Source organism: Ptychodera flava, chromosome 9, assembly GCF_041260155.1.
Source record: "Ptychodera flava strain L36383 chromosome 9, AS_Pfla_20210202, whole genome shotgun sequence".
NCBI classification, from domain to species: domain Eukaryota; kingdom Metazoa; phylum Hemichordata; class Enteropneusta; family Ptychoderidae; genus Ptychodera; species Ptychodera flava.
This window is the reverse complement of record NC_091936.1, coordinates 13,369,904-13,393,381: the sequence shown is the minus strand read 5'-3', so window position 1 is coordinate 13,393,381 and position 23,478 is coordinate 13,369,904. Positions and strand designations below refer to the sequence as shown.

Below are 23,478 nucleotides of genomic sequence, written 5' to 3'. Positions count from 1 at the left end.
CTTGCACTTCTTAAAACAGTTCTAGTATTATGTATATGGAAGGGAAGGAGACATGCAACCAGTCTGACAGGGTAGCAACCAATATGTGAAAACCTTTTGATCACTTAAAATTACTGAGATGCAGGTTTAAAAAGAAACGTCTTTCACATGGCCATATTCATTAAACTATTGACAAGGATCTTTCCAAGTGATACAACATAAAGAAGATCCCATAGCAGGAGAACTTACACTGGGACAGATATTGGACATACCAGGTGTGTAGTAAAATCTACCTACATTCTCTCAGTCTTTGTCAACCTCTGTAAAATTATTTCAAATTTACACACCAATCTAAACCTACAGAATAATTTTAAACCATAAATAAGTTTTTGTACTGAAGACCTGATGATGTTGATTAAGTAGTGCACGCTGTAAGCATGATATTAATTGTTTTTTCACCCCTCTTAGTATGTACTTGGAAAGTGGCTATAGCTGAAAACAAAGGGGAAAAAACACTGACTTTGTTCATTAATAATGTTGGTCTCTTTCTCTTCTGTCATACTACCACAGCAGTCTTGGACTGATTTACCTTATCAAAGTTTTTCTTCTCTTTTTAAAATAGTAATCTTATAATGTGCACAGATTTCAAGTTTATAACAGCCTACACTTTGCAGCTGAATTAAAATACATGAGAATACTTGGTGTATTTTGGAAAGTTGTCTGGTAACTTACTCCTTATAAAAATACAAAACAAACACATCAGTTTACAAGATTGGACGTCATAGGATTTTTGTTAAAGAAAACTGGAATCTGTGCAGAGCATGAGTAATAATAATGTAGTGTATCTAGCCCCCATTGTCCCATGATTAAGTAGTCACATTTGAACAATCAGTGATCACATTATACATAGCTGCTGCATTTCATAGTATTCCTGGCTCATGTACACACAGCAAATTAGTATTTCTCTACTCATTTTAAGTATATCTTGCGCTGGGAATCTTGAAAGATGGAAGTTTTCCACAAGCTGCACACAGAAAATGGCAAGGTACTACATGATGTTGTCACTAAGTTGATAAGACAAGGCAACAGTCTTTGAAGAAATTGTCATGGGAGTTTGCCCTGACTAGAGAACACTCGGTCCATGCTGCAGAGATTTTAACATTATCTTAGGGGGTATGTTTGTATCTGATCATCATGGAAGGCACCCCCAAGTGAGCATTGATTACTACCGCCAGGAGATGTAACCCAGTGTTCTCCAGGTGTACCAGGGTGGTTCTTGATTTGAGAATGAGATATGTTCTACATTGACATCTGCATATCAGCATAGCTGTAGAAATCATCAATGTTCTTCTGGGCACTCTCAGCATCACGCGATATGAAGTAAGTGGAGTCGCCCATGACAGATTGAAGGACAGATGAACACTTTTCAATAACTTTATCACCGTTGTACTGTAAACCTATCACAGGGCCTGTAAATAACAAAACATATATGTGTTGCCGATCATATTTCCATTGTATACAGATAATGTGTGTTAATTACAGTCTGTTCCATTTTCCATTGTTCATTGCATTATTTGCAATTTTATTGATATTTCCATTGCACTCCATTTATAGTGTATATAAATGCTACCGGTAATTTTTCATCAACACAATTTCTCCTGTCTTCCTTTGTAAACCCCCATGCTCCTTTGCAACAACAGTTTCAGGGGTTACCTGTAGAGCATCTTGGAGTAGAAATACTGCTCTGCATTATTGAAATGCTTCTCTTGTACACCAAAATTATAACTATCATAGTCTTTTCAAATTTTTTGTTTTCGCAGGCAGGCAAAATATGTACGGATCAAGATGAGGCCATAATGCCAAGAACCAGCGGCTTGAAGCTACCAATGACAAGATCCAATGAGTGACATGTTCCATTTCATATCAACAGTTCTGACAATCAATGTTATATCAACACAAAACTATGAAATTAAATTTTTGATCCCGAAATTCATATACCTCAAAAGATGTCTTTGGAATAAACCACTTGAAAAAAAAGAATTGAGAAAATAATCATCACCATGAACTTACTGATATAATATACATCCCAGACAAACATTAGACAAAACGATAATATTATGGGGAAAAACATGTACAGTGGACTTTTTAACTTCATTATCTTTATTTAACTGTCAAAACTCACCACTTTGAACAAGTTGTGAATACCTAGGGTCACCCAGTATAACATTGGCTTCTTCAGGTCTCATAGTTACTTCTTTGGTCTGTACCAGAATACATGACCCCTGTAAACAGAATTCAAACAATTCAGTCATATACTCAACTATTTTTCTCTCATAATGTCAAAAGAAAAAAAAAATCTTATACATGCATAAAACTGATAGCCAATTCTAGTAGGTTTGGTGATAATTCATTGAGTGCGCCAGTCACAAGTGTAGTATATCGCCCACATCAGCAGTCAACATACAGGTATTGCCTTCTGAATAGGTCAATATTTGTTGCATATTAGTATAAGCTGTCTTACCTCTTCTCTGAGTTTATCTGTGAACATTTGTACTTTATCTTCAGCTTCCTTGGAACAAATGACCAGACAACACTGTGGCGGAAAAATGAAGATTACATCTCAAATGATGATAATTATAGTAATTTGAGGCTTCTCAAAATATCCTGATTCCGAGTATCAGGTACTGTAAATCTGTACATTTGACCCAGCTGTCCAGTATTTTCCGCACAGTTTGCCCATTGCCCGAAAAATACCCCGGCATTTTCATTGCAAAACAAGTTAAAAAGTTTGTCGGTAGGTTTTTGATGAATTTGATTTGAAGGAGAGGCTTCCTTGCCCTTTGTAATAATTTACACAAAATGCAGTAATAAGTATTGCTTGGGCAAGCAAAGCAAACAATGATTACTTATTGACAACGGAGAATGTACATCATATTTATGATTTCAGGGTGGTACCAAATACTCACCTCATCTGATGCTATCCTCCTAGAACCAGTTGTGAGAGGTACAACACTTTTCTCAGAGTCTGTTGATAAGTCCATCTGAGCAAACTGTTCAGTTGTTGGTTTTGGCACAAGGTCTTCCAACTTCAAATCCTTTCAAAAGCAATGAAAGAAAAGGTATTGCGCAATTGTTATCCAAGAGTTTGGAATCGTTGGTTACAAATCATTTAGTCATACAGAAATGGTTACTCAGAAATAACAATATCTTTGATCAAATAATTGTCACAGAGAAAATTGCCACAAATTGTGTTGACAATCAGCAATTCAGTATCACTCATAAGATTTCTTCTCTTTCACCATCTTAATCACCTAAACTGATCTGCCTTTCAGAGTTTACAACAGTAAGAACTAATATAGACAAACACATTGGAACATAAGGTCCAACATAATGTCAATAGGGGCTAGAAAAAAAATTCTGTGATAAGGAAATTTATGATGCATTTTGCAACTCCTTTTTCTTTAACTCAGTGGATGAATCAGTTTTGCCTTATACATGTATCATGTAAAACACTTTCAAAAGTGGGCTAACGGTGTCTTTATTCAATAGGTTCCCTAAAATAGAGCTTTTTGTTGACTGATGAAGAGGTGCCACTGTCAGAAAGAGCTCTTTGCAAGTCTATGCACGTATATTGTAACAGTCCTGATTTCGGCAGTCAACTCCTGTGTGAACAGCATGTACCTTATGTATTATCTGTGAGGACTTTGGACTGCATGAGGTTCATATCCCGGCAGCTTCATCAGACACTTTCAAGTACCTAGCATCCTTTTTATGGGAATCAGACAGGGCAATGCTGACTGTAGTATAAACCTATTCATGGTTACTCCAGAGTAACTGTGAAATATTGTACAACTGTAAAACTATACAGTATTGACTTTGAAATTACTTACAGCTGGTAAAAGTGACCAATTTGTTTCACCGGGCACTGGCGTGAAATCATGTATGCTACTCCAGTTGTTGTTGTACACACTGAGATCTGACTTCTTGAAATGTTCTGGTGAAAGTAAACAAAGAATTAGCCTGTTGGTATGCAGACTTTTTCATTGGTATTATGATTGTCAGGAAAGAGAATAGTTCACGGATATTCCTTCTTTGAGACCTTTTATCCAACTTAAGATGTGACAAACAGTGGAAGTAATTTGATTTTTGATTCATAAAAACAATCAAGATGTACATGTATGCTGAGAGATCCAGTTGTGTATAGGTTGTGTATCTTATCCTATCCCTGACGGAACTCAATAAAATAAAGTACCAACCTACAACTGATACAGTATGCTTCTCGAACATTCATAATGAAGTTTTAGCCTAATTCAAATAATTATCATATCCAGTTACAAGATAACAAGTTTTTGTTATCATCCACTCTATGGGCCATGTGAGTGATCTTTTTGTCCAAATATGCTGTCAATGAACTCAACCATATAATATGATTGGTTGCAACAAGAATTTGTTGGAGGGAATTCAACAATGGTGCCTTATGTCATACTAAAGTCAGTGTTGGAGTTGGTCATGTACCCATATATGACTGAATCTTTCAGTCTGAAACAAGATGGTGAAAACTGCATTCACTTTACACCCTTCAAAATAGACCTACACGAGCAATAGACCAGAAAAGTGTTGAAAACATTTTTTTGTTGAAGGGGCTATTCCAGACACATTTTTCATTAACCTGTTCATGCTGTATTGTTATACTCTGGAATAAAAAGGACACATGGAGTGCTACAGACTCAGTACAAACATACCCACATGTACAATTGTGTCTGAAAATGCACATTTCTGTGTGCATTTGTGTGAGTGGGTTTGTTTGCCATGGTAATATGGTTCATTGGAATTACGGGTTTCACATATTCTCTGTAAACAGGTCCACAATCACAATTAATAACAATGGTATCGGCCAAACCATTATGGTGAAAAGGTTAAGCAGGGTACACAACTCATCTTTCATCTGCTCATGCTGCAAGTTTTGATTACTGAAGATCTTTTCTCAGACACTCAAAACCATGAAATATCATGAATGATGTACAAATATTACAGGAAATCCTACTTTTACTCTCAGTGATATTTTTAATCACACTTTCATACAAATGTTTATCAAAAGATAAATCATAACAATTTTGAAAGTGAGAAATTATGTAGAAATGATGAGAAATGGAAAGCTGTCTAATGCAATTTGTTTAAATCAGGGTACTTATCTTAAGGTTTGTATCAATATACGCTACTTCTCCAATAATTTCAAAATGACTGAACATACATGTCAGTATGAAGTATGAGAAAAGAATGATAATTCTGTTTTTGCTGGAAGTTTGCCTAAAAGGAGCCATTTAAAACACTGTAACTTGATAGCCAAAAAGCTGTTGTGTTCTCTCACAAGTACCAGTATGTCCTTAACACAGAAAAAGATAAAATGGCTTGAAGGCTTTTGTGACGTTTCTGCATTGAACAGATTTCACCCTTTGTGAACACTGATGTCAACTGTGACCTTATTCTGAAGGAGACAAGACCTCAATAAAGTAGACAAGGCCCTAATAAATATAAATTTACCTTTCAATTCTGGATAATAGTACTGAAAGCATCCAAATTTCATACCAGTCGATGATTCGATGATTGGCTGCGTCTGACAGCATAGGAACACGTCCATCTTTTTGCAATCCCTCGTCCTGAACTGTTGGCATGCTACTACGCACTTGCAGTCTTTGCAGTCCCGGAAATAAACACTACAGTAAAATGCCAATATGTACACAATATAGCACACGACTTGATCGTTGATGTAATAAATTATTTATAAAGCCAAGATTAAATTACCTTGTTTTCTAACAAAAGTAATTTCATACATGTGTGTATGTGTGTCCATATATTATGCTTCTTCATTTACATTTATAGTGAAAATTTTAACTAAATAGACAATATTATTGTCTCCATCGTCATACCATAAAAAGACCTATCATTGAAATTTTAATGTACATGCACGTTTTCCAGCACAAATAGCAGTCACTTAAGACTGATGTTGAGCAAGGTCAAACATCGGCAAGACATGGTTTTTTTTTACATTTGGAACATTCACTCTGTTTCATGTGCCTATTTGGACAAATAATGGTACAGTTTTGCCATTTCGAATCACAAAGGATGTTCTACAATTTACACATGTCAAATGACTTTCATTCCACAAAATCACCAGATATAGCTTTGCATATTAATTTTACAGACACACACACAGCTTCACCATGTCTACTGTGGGATGATAAAACTGCCATCAAAATTTGATATTTTTCTAATCAAAGGTATACATAGTAAAGTCTCATGTTTGATCTAAGGAAGATTGATCTAACCGCAGCACATGGAAGGAACTACTAATGCTCCATGCAGATATTGAAAACATGATGCAGTACCTATTCATATCTTGCTCGTTTATTTTTGCCAAAAGCTTATTTTATTTAATGGTTTTTATCTCCGGGATATATGTAGATAGAGTTGGAAAACCAGCTTCATTACCACAAAATGAAGTTCTAACATGCCACAATGGCAGTAATAATTTATTCCACATATTATGACAAACATCTCATGAAAAAAAATATTAGAAGACAGGCACTTTTTCCTCTAGTTGAATAATTTGATATATCACAATTGATTGCAGTGTGTACACAGTAATAATTGATTCCTTGCCATCAAAGAGTCAGGAGCAAATTTTACAAATGCAATTTTGAGATACAATTTCTGAACATAAATATCTAAATTATTTATGATTATTTTTTTTGAAGTTCTTTTGAAATTCTTTCTAAGCTTTTTATAAATGAATTAGAAATTTCATAGCCCAGTTTTGATTTCAATTTTTAATGACATGTATATAAGCTTGACCTGCTATTGGTATGACTCCATGACAAGCTTTGGGGTCACCAAGAATGGGTTTGCTTCTAATCACACACCTAGAAACATATTTAAGAAATGACATACCTTCCTTTAATTGGAGCAATAAATATCCTACAATTTATACAGTCATCCACTGTGATTGTAGCTGAATGGTCATAAATGTAGATGTTACAATCCTGTGGGATAACAATGTGTACATGCATTTGTTGAACTAGAAGTGTCCACTTCAACTGATGTACTATGTCAATGTATGCTCACAAAATATTTGAAATGATACAATTTGTCCACAGTAAAAGAGTTAGTCTTCTAGAAATTCATACACTATTGACATACGAGGATTTATACAAACTGAAATAATATTTTCTCGGTAGACATGACTGTTGAAGCGATTATTAAAGGTAATTCTGGTTTGAAGGTGCATTGTGAATTTATGTAATTATTTTCATTCACATAATCTAGTTTTATTTCCAATATTCTTTAGAAGTTGTTGTCATTTTTGGATAAACTTCACAAACAGATTGTTCTATTGAACTGATACGCCTTCCATTTTTGTTGCTCAATATTTTACTGAATGAACTGGAAGTCATGGTATCTACTACTGCATTATTAATTATCAAGATTTATGAAAAGATATGTTTGATTATCCTTGTATTCATCTACAGATTTCAATTTGGAAATTATGTCTGTACACATGACATTCATGATCATATGATTTTACAGAGATTTACAAAGTGATGACATCAGAACTATTGATTGTAATATGATGCAGAAATACAATGCATCTTTTTCTTTGATTCTTCTTCCTGATTGTGATATTTCAAATCCTAGTATTGCAACAGTCCAGTGAAAAAGAGGCGGGTTGTCGGAACTCCCCTAGAAGGTTACATGTACATGTATATGGGACCTATACAACCACTGTTAACATTGTATTACAGATATATGTACACTGGTGATTGATGAAAGTGAAAACATGTTTGTCATGACATACCCCCGGTATACCATAACATTTAAATGTTGCACCCTTATTGACGCAATGCATCTAGATGTCAAGCATGAAATAAATTGTTTGTAAATAAAAAATTCAAACAGGTACAGTGCCGACAAGTCCCTCCCTTTAAATAATGAGAGAATTATAAAAGTCATAGACTGGCTATGCTTGTTTGAAACTCAAAACAGAAAAATAAAGCTTAAAGCTGAAAAAGCTATGCATTTTATTCAATTCTGCTATCTCTTTCAGTTGCCTCTGATTCTACTTTACAAAGCACTTTATTCAATTCTCCTATCAGTTGTCACTAGTTTTACTTTGAAATGACCTTTTCTATAATGTCTTGACAGGTAAACATTCAATAGATGTACATTCATATTGACCTTAAATTCAAAGGAAAACTAATTTGTTCAATATCTACTGTAGATGACACATTATATTTCACAATACAGGACATCAATACACCGTTGTCATAGCACTGAGCTTATTGATGCTTTGCTTATCAATATCAGAGGATGTTGCTCTACTGTTTTGTACTGATGCTGTGCCAGCATAACGCACTTGCTGGACACATACAGATTTATTGTTTTCCTACATGTATGAACAATATAAATTTTTAGTTGGATTTATCTTACAATTGGTAAGGAAATTTTTGCAAAGTGCAGACAATTATAGTATGAATTATAAAGTTGGATGATTGACAAGCCTTTAATGTAATATGAAATGCCTGAATAAACATTCTTGCCAAAGAGTCTCTGTTTTTTATGAAATTCTAGTAGACACACATGTAATTGGACATGTTAACGTATCAGCAGTATGATAAAGCCATGATCATAGACTTTCTGCCCAGTGCATACACAAAGATGGCTTTCATTGTATTAAACTGATCCTTTGCTATACATATACTTGGTCTAAAATTGATTGCTAATTGCTGAATGGAAATTTGAAAAAAAGACCTCCACAAGTGGCTCAAAGCCAAACAGAAAAAAACAAAACTTCATTCTTTATATCTGGAAAATGCTGCCTAAGGATAAAACCTACCCAATTCTTTGCATTTGCTGTATGTATGGATAATAAGACCTAAGTGTATGCTAGCATTGCAATAATGAACATCTAGTAAACTGCTTGACTTTGATTTTCACTGAACTTGCATGTAAATCAGGTAAAATAAAATTTTTGATTTTCACTTCAAACTTAATTTGCATGTAAATCAAGTATAACGAAATTCAAAACGCATCAAAAAGTATCAATGCACTCCATTTCCCTGTATACAGGTCCACACTCCCCATTGAAAAACACTGGGTTGGACTAAACCATGGTGGTTACAGGGTGAAGTGTCATCATACATGGAGTTCACTGTTTTCACATATTATTTTCATTGTTTTGTAAATATATGTATCACAATCAATGGATTAACATTTGACATGCTGAAGCTGAAAAAGATACAGATTTACAGAAACAACTTGTAGTTTCTGTGAACCACATTTCCTTTTTATCATTAAATTCCATGAAAATTTTCCAAAGTACAATCTACTTTATCTTTGAAATGGAAAAGCAAGGGAAGAGTATGATTACAGTGGCTTAATTTCATATCAACACAGTAAGTACAGTGTATATCAATACAGTTGTCTACCTTGGTGAGATCGGAGTCCTATGAGCACAATGTATGAATTTAGTACAGAGAAAATCTGGTCACAAATTTTTACCTCATTACAAGGAAATTTGCATCCTTACAATTATTAAAGTAACATGCAAATTAATGCTGTTAACCTCTTTATCTGGTGGCAACTTTCAATTCACTGTTATCACCATGTTTGTATTCGCTGACGCAGGAATGTATAAAGAGGTATTTAGCAGGCATTGAAAGGTATCCATTGTATTATACATGACGTACACAAGTGTAAAAGGAAATTTATGTATGCTGCCACTTTATAGCTGTAATATTGCAATGTGACATGATTGATCACACCCATAATCTATATAATACATATGTATGCCTTGTTATTAAAGTAAATCAAACCATATAAAAATGCATGCTGACATTGCTAAAGCTATATCTATTCCATGTATTGTCTTTTAAAATTTCAATTTTCGTGTTTCCATTTAGTGAACACATCCAGTTTGTTCAGTTTCTCTCTGGGGATTTTCGCATTCCACTGACTCTACATGATTTATCGGACCAAAATAAAATTTTAATCAAGGCAAACTGCCATGGCTTATTTTATGGACATTTGATTTACAGAAGTTCATGTCAATGTGATAATGAAATACATGTTCTGGTCATATGAATCAAATTTTGATGAAATATCAGTGGACAAAGAACACTTTCATCTCCAAGTACATGTACATGCTGATGGAACTGCTACCTCATTTGAATTTCTGGTTTGCATTTCTTCTTGAAGGCAAATCACACACGTCTGATGTGGCCTTTCTATAAACATGAGTGCATTGCAAACAACAAAATCCTCACTGCCAATATAAAAACCCACTGAAAGCTAGTTCGGCTAAGCTGTGATTAATTAACGTAAACCTCTTTCAATTTTCCCTAGCCGTGAGTACTTTAACTGCAGATATTCAAATTCTAAGGAATGTCTGTCTGAAAGCTTTTTTTGTCCAGGAGAAACTGAAATCACCTTAAATGGCACATTTATGAATCGAGGACAATGCACAATGTATCCAGTAAGGAATGCATTATCTAGGTGGTATATTACAGCGAACATTCCACAGTAAGGTAAAATACAGGTGTTGTGTTACCTGTACATTGTAAAAGATGGCAGATTGACCTTGGAGAAGAGAGTATCTACTCACCTCGCAATTATTGAGAATGAACTGTTGTCCGTTAATTGTACCAGGTACTCTGCCGACCGTTTCACCTTTCAGGTTTTCAATGGTGAAATCCTTAGGGTCTGGTCTGTCTTTGCGTTCCCTATCCAGTGTAGAAAATGGATGGAAGAGGCAGTTAAAGAGACTGGAGTTGTCGGAACTGCTGTGATACTCAACTGCGTTACTCATAGAGACGTTTTTAATTACATGCGCTATCCAACCGTAACATCAAGTCAGTGAAGCCATGAATTGCATAATGTCAGACACAATAGCCCAATGACGAGACTCCAGTCGAGTGATCATCTTTATCGTTCTACTGGGACAATGGACTCGTAAGGTGTAAATTTCCCATCGGTGGGTACGTTTTCCTCATGACAGCAGCGTCAGACACACACGTCATCCGACAACTAACACTTTCAGTTTACTGCTTTCGCGAAATGCCTAGTCAGAACACTCAGTAGCAACATTTCAGATGGAGCAAATCTCAAGTCAATCCTCCCGCATGATAGGTACACAATGTGACATGAACGCGCAACCTGGTTTGGTCAATGTAGCTCCTTGTCAATGCATGTTTACATTTGTTGACAAGTTGTTGAACACATGCACGGTTAATAATACCGAGATGCCCCGGGAGATTTGGTCAGCTTGGCATTCCACTGTGACACAACAATACCTCTTGACAGTGCGGTGAATAAATTAACCTGTTGATTCGCTAGCAACAGTTCCAAGGAGTTAAAACTATAAAATACAGATCTATTCAAGTATATATCTAGCTCCTATTTGACTGTTCCCTTAGGTCTCCTTATGTGTGACACACAACATTCTATCTCCCTTGCCTTCTGCTTGGAACAACCAAGTGAAGAGTTGTCGATAATGAGTAATTCTTCTATGTACAAATTTCCTTCATGTTCCAAAGAGTCACATCTATGAGTATGGCCCACTTGAGGTCAAAATTAATTCAGAGGTATACAGTGATGGCTATTGTCAGACAATCATCTACCCGGTGGGTTGCTCGAATGTTCCAGAAGAGTTACCATCCGTGAATGTAAACACTCAGCAGTCTCTCACACACCAATGGCTTACTGCTAGGGAACACAGACCCCTCAGCTTTTTGGAAAATTTTACTTGATTTGGATCTGATACAGGAGCACCCTTGGCTTAGTGTTGGCTTACAGACTATTTGTGTGATTGCCACTGCACTCCAGTGTATTGACTCATTCGTTCTTTCATGATGGCTGTGTCGTATGTCAAATTTATGAAGTAAAGACTGAGCATACGGTAATTTCTAGAATTTGTAACATTACTGGTATATTTTTGAATGAATAAACAATCACTGCAGTGGAAGGAACCTTCCATGGTGTAGCTGCAAACCTTTATTCAATCATTCCTATATTCATCACCAAAAACTTAGATAGCACAAGGGGCATTTCAGCCATATTCACTCAGAACACATCAGTAGCACCATGCAATATTCATACTACATTTGATTTTTGTGTGGCTACCACTGAAAATATGTGATAGGCTATGTGTCATGATCTCGCATCCACCGATACTCAAACTCAATCACGACGAGGTCTTGTTCTTTACAACTGAACACTAACACCTTTATTGCATAACGCCATAACTCCAAAAAGCACATGGTAAGCACTTACATATCCATACGCCAGTGAAAGGATCACTGTTTACTCATACATATGAATGGTATACATGGGCACAAAACAATGTAGTCCCAAAAATCATCACATTCCTCCCCCCTTATGAAGTCAGAAACCCGTTTCTGAAAAAGCATAAGAGCACTGGGAAAGAATAACACTCAATGTGTCGTCAATGGCAAAAGTCTGGAGCACATCACATTATGGCTCAAATGATTTTTAGGGCTTTAATTTGCCCATGCACGAGACAAACCATCTGCATTACTGTTTGCAGTACCCTTACGATGAACAATGTCAAATGAGTACTCTTGAAGTATCAAACTCCATCGCAAAAGTCTCTGATTCTTATCTTTCATATGTAACAACCAACGCAATGGATGATGATCGGTTTGAACAATAAAATGCTTACCAAACAGGTAATGTCTCAATGATTGTATAGCCCAAACAATACTCAAACATTCCCGCTCTATGGTAGAATAGTTAATTTCTCTCTGAGCGAGCTTGCGACTTAAGTAAGCAATAGGGTGCTCTTCGTTGTCATCATCAACTTGGCTAAGTACAGCGCCAATCCCTCTGTTACTTGCATCCACCTGGACGATGAAGGGCTTGTTGAAGTCAGGATTGCTCAACACAGGATACGAAGTCAGTAACTTCTTCAGCTCTGTAAAAGCCTCTTCACACTCTGTGGTCCAGCTTACTCGTGTAGGTACACCTTTCTTGGTTAACTCTGTCAACGGACAAGCAATACTTGAAAAGTTGGGTATAAAACGCCTGTAGTATCCAACTAGGCCAAGGAACGCTCTGACATCAGTTTTCGTAACTGGTCTCGGAAAACTCTGTACTGCTTTAATTTTCTCTGGCTGGGGTTTCACTTTGCCACATCCTGCAATGTGTCCAACCACTGGAACTTCTGGAAATCCAACTTTACATTTGCTTGGTCGAATTGTCAGTCCCGCATCTCTGATTCTGACAAATAGTTGTCTGAGGTGCTCAATATGCTCATTCCATGTTTGATCGGCAGTATCAACATCATCAAAGTATGAACTGGCAAACTCTTGACATCCATCAAGTACCATCTGCATCAACCTCATAAAGGTTGCGGGGCGTTTTGCATACCAAAGGGCATCACAAGGAATTCATACTGGCCATATGGTGTGATGAATGCAGACTTGGCTCTGGCATCTCTGTCCAAAGGTATCTGCCAATACCCTTTAGTTAGGTCGATACTGGTTATATAGTTGGCCATCCCTAACTTCTCAATCATCTCATCTGTACGCGGCATCGGAAATGGGTCAAACTCCGTCACTTTGTTCAGTCCGCGATAGTCAACGCAGAAACACCATGATTGGCCTTTTTCTTCACAAGAATAATAGGAGCAGCGTACGGACTATGTGACTACTGTATTATACCGGCCTTCAACATCTTACTCAGTTCCACCTTGACCGTTTCCTTCAAAGACTCAGGAAGTCTGTAGGGTCTGAGCCGAACAGGTTGTTCTGTGGTTGTAGTAATACTATGCTCTATGAGTGGTGTGCGTCCAGGACAGTCAGTAAACAAATCACCGAACTCTTCTAACAACGCTGTTGCTTCTGCCCTCTGTACATCTGTCAATCCACTGTATATCTCAACATCTTTCCATGTCTCCTCGGAAGACATCAAATGGCAAACATCCATTTCCACTGGCACAGACTCATCATAGTCTTCATCAGTTTTCCTCACTAGAAAGGCAGTCCCTTCTCTTGAAAACCACTTTCGCAACATGTTCACATGATACACTTTCTTCTTCTTCCTCTTGTTTCCTATCTCTACTTCATAGTCAACTGTAGAAATCCTCATGGTTACTTTGTATGGTCCCTGCCATTGTGCTTGCAATTTGTTGGTGGACGATGGAAACAAAATCTGCACCTGGTCCCCTATCTGGAACTCTCTTTCTCTCGCAGTTCGGTCATACCATACTTTCTGTTTCTTCTGAGCGGTGGACAAGTTTTCTGTAGCCAGATCTGTCATCTGCGCTAATCTGTCACGAGTCTCAACAACAAACTGTGCTAAGTTCTCTTCACTAGGCAATTCTCCGGTCCAGGACTCTCTCATGATTGCCAACGGTCCTCTAACCTGGCGTCCATATAGAAGTTCAAATGGAGAGAAGCCAGTAGATTGCTGCGGCACTTCTCTATATGCGAACAACAAGTACGGAATGTATCTGTCCCAACTCTCTGGGCTCGTTGCTGCGAACTTCTTCAACATGGATTTCAATGTTCCATTAAAATTCTCCACAAGACCATTAGCCATCGGGTGATATGGCGATGTCTTCAACTTCTTGATGTGCAACAGTTTACACAAATCTTCCATCAAGTGTGACAGGAAATTAGTACCCTGGTCTGACAATATCTCTCTTGGTATTCCAACTCGGCTAAACACAGTAACCAACTCCTCAGCTATCCTCTTTGCCTCTAATGTAGGTACAGGTATGGCTTCAGGATATCGCGTAGCGTAATCACATATGGTTAACACGAAACGATTACCACGTGACGTTACAGGTAATGGACCAATCATGTCCATAGCTATACGCTGAAATGGTTCTTCCAACACAGGCATCGGAATGAGTTTAGCTTTAATACCAGCTTTTCTTGTAGCAGCTTTCTGGCATGCTTCACAAGTACGACAATACTTGGCTACATCTGGAAAGATTCCTGGCCAGTAGTAGTGTTGAAGGAGGCGCGTCTTCGTCTTCTCTACCCCAAGATGTCCAGCAAGAGGTATATCGTGAGCAAGGCGAAGTAGTGTTGCACGACACTGTCTTGGCACTACCAACTGATTCAATGTTCGCCCAGGCTTGACTTTTGATGTCCATTCCTATACAGGAAACCATCTCTCCAATAGAAGCATATATCCTCACTAGCAACTTGGCTCGCTGCGACTGCCAATTTGCGAAGTCCGCTAAGAGTAGAACAACTCTTCTGAAGCTCTCGCAATTTAGTGGGCCCTATGTCAAAGACATCAATCACTTCCTCTTCACAAGGAAAGTCTTCATCAACCACTTCTTGGGTTGGTCCACCACTGTCAGCATCAGAACTCAACTGTTGCTCATCACAGACCTCCGTCAGTGACTCAGTGTCACGAGTCATTGACTCAGTCTCTCTGGTTCTTCAGTCTCTCCATTGTTGTGTGCGCTTCCCTATTGTCCTCAGGCACAACATGTTCAACACCAGAGATATCATTCATCTGTTCCACTGCAATATCAACTGACTCATCATCAGCAGTACACTGTCGGTTACTCAGTGGTACAACATCATCTATATGAACTGGCTTTGGCTGCACACCAGTTCTGTGAATATCGATCAGTTCCTCTTGAAGCTGTTGCTGCTTCAACTGTGCTTGTCTTCGGGTGACGAAGAACGCTGGTTTACACCAACTACTGTCATCAGTGTCTTCAATGTCATTACCAAGAAGTACATCCTCTGGTAAAGTGTCTAACACAGCAGCCAAAATCTGACCTTCATAGCACTGACACTGTATATGAATGACAGCCAAAGGAGGAGTCTACTGCTACCATCAGCGAATTCAATGTTCACATACTGATCATCTACATATGTATCTGGAGGTACAAGAGCTGAATGGACAATTGTCTGGTCACAACCTGTGTCTCTCAGTATGCAGGCATGCTGACTGTTCACCTTACCAGGATAGCGGTGTCGGTTTCCACGGTTTCTGGCCATATCACGACATCCACTAGGCACCAACTGCTGGACGCGACATCTGTAAGCCTTCTGTCTTTCCTCAGTGACTTTCTTGTTAGGCATTTGTTGGCTTTGTGTCCAGGTTTGTGGCAAGAGTAACATGTGAGAATACTCCTTGGTTTACCTTGCTTAGAGTCAGCTTTATCTTTTGATTGACTGGGTTGCTTCTTTACGTCTGGAGGACGTCCATTAGTACGCTCGCTCTTCTTGTGAGTCTCCACATAATGATCAGCCATGTCAACTAATTCTTCAGAATTCTTCGGTTTCTTTTCCCTCAACCATACTTGCAGATAAGGTGGGGACATCTCTAGCAGTTGCTCAACTAGCATCAGATCCTTCAGTTTATCAAAACTGTTGACATCTACTGCTTCTAGCCATCTGTCTAGAAATCCAGAAAGAACAGTTTTCCATTCACCATAGGAATCATCTTTCTGTTTCTTGATGTTCTAAACTTTGAACGATATGCTTCACCGGTAAGTTCATACCGTTTCAAGATCGCTTTACGAACTTTCTTGTAATCTTCACTCTCTGCAGGGGGTAACTTTGAGTACGCATCAAGTGCTTTTCCCGCCAAAAGTCCAGCCAATCTAGTCGCCCATGTTGACTCTGGCCATTCATGTACCTTGGCTAATTTCTCAAAAGTTCTGAGGTATGCATCAATATCTTCACCTCTTCGAACTTTGGCACTTTCGGTCCCTTGTACTCTGACTTCTTAGCATTAGCTAACTCTGTCTGTATTGCAGGAGTTTAAGCTGAAACTCTTGATTCTGCTTCTGAAACTCTTGATTCTGTTTCTGAAACTCTTGATTCTGCTTCTGCTGTCTTTCTTCCATTTCTCTGATCCGCAAATCATGTGCACGCCGTTCCCTTTCAAGCGTCAACATGTCTTGATTAGGAGCTTGGGTTGGCTCTTGTGTCCCCAACTGTACAAGTGCCTCTGCTGCACTGTGGTCACCTTCACGTCTTTCAGTGTCACTCATCTTGGCTTACTGCAGTACACCCTTAGGCTTACTCAGTACACAACTCAGCCAAAATAACTGTAAAACAGTTAACACTGATAATATACCACAACAGGTATCAATGAAAGGACACTCTTTGAATATACAAAATGTAAACAATACCCAAAATACATACACAGCTGCTTTAGTATTGCAGCACTGAAATGCTGATAAGAAAGTACAGACAAATAAGCTCTCTCAAAAAATACTGAATATTACACTGTAACTGAAGTAATTCACTTGCAATTAATACACACAATGTGTTACAATATACTTGCAGTTCAATAGTAGTACACTTGTTGCTATGCAACCAAGTAACTGTTCAGTGTCTCTGAAAACAGCCGTAATACTATTAATTTATATTCAGGTTTTCTGATATTTGACTTGCAAACCACCTTGATACATACAGCTGACATGCAAATACTGAAAACACAATAACCGTAATGTTATTTGTTTTACTCTGTGGTTAATTTATCAAGTCCGATACCACACATCTATGTTCACAATGCACCGTAAACACAGTCAATTTCACTGTAAGGTTTCCTTCAGTCTTCTCCGTAGCAAAGCTATGCCAATAGCTTCGACTTCACTTCAAAATGCACCACTCGTTAGAACTCCACTGGCTGGTTCATATACGGGAGGCACACCATGCGGGTATTTCCACCACTACACACACTAACGTATACGAGGTAATCCTAGGCTGGTACTCACACAACCTTGAATGGGCCCCTCACTGTAGACGTTCAAGTGAAGGTCGCTTCGGAGTTTCACTTTACACTTGCAAACTTTTACGACGTACAAGTGTCTCAACGTTTATTTTGTTTTGGCTTTTCCCTGTCTATCTTGATGACTTACTTCATCACCAGACGAGTTCTTAATTGGCGTTTAAACTGTAGTTGTACTAGAGTTCTCTGTGTTGCTCAACTTGCAGACAGACTCTCTCCATCACTACACATGCAAAGTTCTCTTAACTGTACCGTCTATGACAGTCTTGAACAGTTATCAATTTGTGTTAGTTCCGACCTCAGTTCACAGTTTATAGACACAGGAATATTCACAAGTTGCCTGAACTCGGTTCTCAGTCACAACAGTTTACTTACAGTAACAACCACAAGTCAGTCCGTCGACTCAACTGGCTCTGTGACTTTCCCGCGCTCAAATCACTGCACTGTATCTGCAACAGGTGCACGGCAAACTTGCCTCTTACTTCAGAGTTGAATTCCTTCGGGTCCGTTTTCAGAATGACGTTGGCACTCGCCTACCTCGTCAATCCCATTAGCTGCCACCAATTGTCATGATCTCGCATCCACCGATACTCAAACTCAATCACGACGAGGTCTTGTTCTTTACAACTGAACACTAACACCTTTATTGCATAACGCCATAACTCCAAAAGCACATGGTAAGCACTTACATATCCATACGCCAGTGAAAGGATCACTGTTTACTCATACATATGAATGGTATACATGGGCACAAAACAATGTAGTCCCAAAAATCATCACACTATGACAAGTACAATGTACAGATGACCGAATTCTTTCAAGCTCCGCTGACTGTACAAATTCCTTCACAAATCTGTGTTGCATGCATTTCAGTATATCTTCTAACTGACATAACTTTTCTTGAATTTTTCCTTCTTATTGTGCGAGAGTATATCACAAAGATATCGATAGGAATTGCCTTATCTTGTCACCTCCCTAATATTGTTTTAAATATGACTACATTATGATCGCCGACACGTATACTACACCTGTACCAGGTATTGTGGTATACTGTACAGGTAGACAACCTGAAGTAAACTGGTTGGCAGTAAATTGGCAAATGTCCAATTTCATCATCATAAAGGAGTACAAATTGCAGCATAGAGTGGGCCGTTGAAGGTAGGCACACATGATGTGAGCCAGTATTGGAAAAGGATATTAGATGTACATGCTTTACTTCTGGGGAGATTCAAGTCAATAATGAGTGCAGAGTTGGAACTGCAGAATGAAAATGCTACAGGACAGTCACAATCTTTTGGGTTAACAGCTGTTTTATTTTCTGAAGAGTACTGTTATTTTGTTGCGTAATGTAGATGGCAAATTGGGAGACTTCATGGTTGAAAGGAAATAGGGAAGAGTACATGTAGATGAAACAGAAAGAGGGTGGGGGTGGCTCAAAAAGAATCTACAGAAATGGATCATCCATTTCTCTAGATTCTTTTCCAGTTACCCAGGATGTACATGCAGCTGATGCTTAGAGGGTCAGATGATTGGCATGTACAATAGAATGCTATTGGAAAGGCAGTTATTATGAAGAGATTGAGTGGTCTGCACAACATGAACTTTCAACCAACTTTGAAAATATTTTAACTCGGAGGAATCATTGTGGAGAACACACTTGTAATTTACATGCTAAATTTTAGATAGACTAGATAATTTTGCCTTGACTTTTGTCAGTTTATCCATATCTAATACCTTGCTATTGAGATATTTGAAGTAACATGTTGGAGTTGCATAGTGCTGCAAGTGATTGTAGGTTGAAATTACCTAAATATACAGCATGACATGGCATAACACACTCAAAATTGGTAGCTGTTGATAAGCATTTTGGACATAGTTTGTCTGTTTTGCACTTGGCTGTGTTTGTTGCAGCAGTTGAAATCAGGTCAATTGATATTATCTTACATTTACAAACATCACTACTACCAAGTATGTTTGCCTCATCATATGTGTATTACTGGCACCCATCAATGTATACACAATATTCTGGTAACAATCGAAGGGCGCCCTCACACAGATTTCTTGAGACTGGAATGGAAGGTACCTGCATCTGCAGTGATTGAAGCTCAGCTCAGGGGTGGGAAAACTGCAACTTTTGTGTTGCAGCAATGCTAAGTGAAAATGACTGCTACAGTTACGACACACTGCACAAAATGTATACACAATTAAAGCTTTCATTTTCCTTTAGAAGTTATGCCCTTGAATAAGTTTCATTCTTAATCTAATCCGGAGATAAAAAAATATGTTCCTCTTACTTCTTGGCAAGGTGGTAGAGGTAAGAAAATATCTATCTTTTCAAAACCAGTGTAATACCCTATGTAATTATATGACATTGAAAACAAACTCACTGGAAGATATATGGTGTGTGCAAGCAAACACTGAATAGTTCTTTGAAAAACGACAAATATATTCACAATACAATGACACTATAAAAATTGGTAACAAAACACAAAAGATTGCAATCAGGAAGTAATTGCAGTTGCAACATAGACGCAGCTTCAAATTGGAAAGAAGAAACTAGTCATTCCTTGGAACAAATCGTCCATTTCACAGGCCTTATCAAAGGTAGCATGGTAACTTTCTGTCATTCAATGGAACTGTCAAGCTTCTGTGTGTCCCCCCTAAAAAATTTCTTTTTTGTAACTGGTCAAAACATATCAGTACATTGTCACCCGGTCAATCAGGACATTACAAAATTGCAAATAAAAGGACAACAACCTGTTGAACATTAATACTATTGGTGCTGCCCAGCTTCTAAAATGATGTTGAAATCCCAATTTTCAACTTGAGTTAAAAAAGCTTTTTGTGTACTGTCCAATGTTATTCACTTTCAACAATAATATTGCATAAAATTGTATAGGCTATGTTAAACTTTGCAAAACTACACTCAAAGGAGGAGAATAATAAAAATGTTTTCTATTGTTTCATAGAACAAACACTATGAATGTTTCAACAAAAGTTACAGTTGTTATCTCTGTAATGGTGCAAGAACCATCAACGGCAATAAAGTATACCAACTTTCTAATGAGATTCTCAACATTTTTCCATGATCTCACTTGTGCAAAAAAGGTAGCATGAGCATCAACATACGAGCATATTTGTTGCTGACCAAAAAAGACAAATCCTAATGACCTGTTCATGATATTCCCTCAGACAAGTGGGTTGTACAGAGGGGTTCCGTGACACTTCGCACCAAAACCACTTTGCACCTTACCATTTTGTCCCATACCATTTCGTACCAAAACCACTTCGAACCATTAAAACCTTTTACCAAAACCTCTTTGCTCTAAGATTTAGGTCGCCATAAAACCATTTCGCTCCAAAAACAAAGCCGCTTCGCCCCAAAGTATCATCAACCAGTAAAGCTGAAAATAATCAACCACTGCCATCAAAGTTTTCATCACCTATCTATCATCCAAGGAGAGTCCGACTTAAGTCTTGAAAGTGTACACGTTTCGAGAAAATGACATCACACAATTCTGCACAAGACACCGGAGTTTTAGCATTCAGTAGTTTGTTTTTCTAATTCTACTGTTTATGGTTTTATTCCAGGATAAATGGTCCATGGTAGCCAAAATGTCCTGACACAGTAATGCTTCCAAATGGCAGGTAAAAACGACGCTGTGATACATCTTGGCATCGTTGTTTTAGGACGAGTTATAAAGGTACTATATACTGAGGGCATAGTGGTTTTAGTTAGCTGTGGAAACGCAGCTATCTGTTGGCGGGGTAGCGTGCGTCGGGGTCCAGACACTTCGCACCAAAACCAGTTCGCCCCACACAACTTCGTCCCAAAGCCATTTCGCACCAAAACCACCTCGTCCCAAGTACTACCTCGTCCAACGCCACTTCGCCCCAAGTACCACCTCGTACTAAAACCACTTCACTAAAGTATAGTTCCGTCAACTCGTCCTAAAACAGGCTAAAACATCGATGCCACGATGTATCATAACGTTGTTTTTACCTACAACTTGGCTACCACGAACCATTTATTCTTCCATGAAACCATACGGTATATTGGAAAAAAAGAAACACGCAAACTACTAAATGGTACATTTCAGGTGCCGTGCGCGGTATTGCACGATGCGATGTCATTTTCTCGAAATGTGTACAATTTCAAGATTTCAGTCCTGGGATGATAGAAAGGTGATATAAAACTTCACTGGCAGTGGTCGGTTATTTTCAGCTTTTACGTTTAGCAATAAATTGGAGAGTGAAGTGGCATTGTTTTTGGGCGCAATGGTTTTGGGGCGACGTGATTTTTGGGCAAAGAGGTTTTGGTACGAGGTTGTTTTGGTGCGAAGTGGTTTTGGTGCGAAATGGTATGGGACGAGATGGTATGGTGCGAAGTGGTTTTGGTGCGAAGTGTATGGGAACCGCTTGCGTCTATGCGGGTCATCAAAAGGTCAACCCCGCCACGGGGTTGACCTTTTGATGACCCGCATAGACGCACACTACCCTGCCAACAGATACCTGCGTTTCCACTGCTAGGTTTTAGTATGAGGTGGTATTTGGGGCGACGTGGTATGGGATGAGGTAGTACTTGGGGCACAGTTACGTAACTCTACCCCAGTAACTATACTTGGGGCGATGTGGTTTTGGTATGAAATGGTTTTGGGACAAAGTTGTGTGGAGCAACGTCGTTTTGGTGTGAAGTGTCTGGACCCCGTGCAGAAGTTTCTAATGCGATGTACAACCAGAAAAAAAAAATTAAATAAATTACAACATTGGTGGCACCATGGTGCATACTTTCGTTGCCCTCAGCAACGTGTTTTTGCCTAGCCTAGTAAGGATAATAGTACCAACAACACTTGTTTACTGCACTATGAGTGCGATTCCGTCGAGATTATTCTGACAACGGGTGCAACTCTGCAACAACCATGTTTGAGATGTCACACGAGAATAATACACCTGTGTAATTACACTTTTAATTTACGACATAGTTACTCTAGCCGTACATGCAGTTACACCGTGTTTTGCGTACCACGGTGGAATAATTTGAAGCGAGATCTACCTCCATAGTTTACAGTAACGATGGAGGTAGCACACTGGCTTTCAATGACCGCACGTAATAATTAATTACTGTGTGAAGCCATTGTCGTGCGATCAGATTCATGCTTAAAATAATATCATATACATTAACATCAAAACAACTGTGCCACGACATATGTTAATCTATCTGACCGGTGGAATGTCAGATAGGGTCAGCCTTGGCTTTCGCTGGTTTGACATGTTTGAGCCTATTTCAACGAACGCTAATAATATACGGGCGAAATATATTTCCAAGTTGACCTTACCAGCTATAAACTTTCGGTGCTTCATCTTGCTGTCCTGACTCGTCTCCCGGTTTTGGCCACAGACAACCCATTGTTGCGGTCCAAAAGCAATTTACAAAAAATTTACTGGACAGCAAATATTTCTATGCAGACAACACCGCAGATTCTTGTCAGACGCTCCTTGTTTAAAGTCTCGTTTAACGTCACGTGATAAAATTAATGTGGCAAAAGAATTGAACCATTTCCGATATATCTGGTCTAAAACATACATATATTAGTCAACACTGTCCTTATTTGTTTTAATTTATCCCCAACAGCCGCTTTGGAGAGTTCACGTGTTCATGGAAGGTCTAAAATTAGAACCCCGTTTTCCTCTCGCAAATTACGAGACAGCAAATTT

The 23,478-nt window shown here is 38.4% G+C and overlaps 1 protein-coding gene across 1 annotated transcript; it reads right to left on the bottom strand.

Annotated features, from left to right (window-relative positions):
* Positions 1–512: 512 nt before the first annotated feature.
* On the bottom strand, positions 513–23,293 carry LOC139140041 (protein XRP2-like). The gene is made up of 9 exons (XM_070709034.1): positions 23,100–23,293; positions 10,637–10,754; positions 6,928–7,019; positions 5,521–5,693; positions 3,870–3,973; positions 2,946–3,074; positions 2,501–2,572; positions 2,162–2,261; positions 513–1,448 (listed from the first exon to the last, which is right to left on the bottom strand). The coding sequence occupies exons 1-9, from the start codon at positions 23,168–23,170 to the stop codon at positions 1,279–1,281; spliced, it is 1,029 nt and encodes a 342-aa protein (XP_070565135.1). The 5' UTR covers positions 23,171–23,293; the 3' UTR covers positions 513–1,278.
* Between the last annotated feature and the right edge of the window lie 185 nt (positions 23,294–23,478).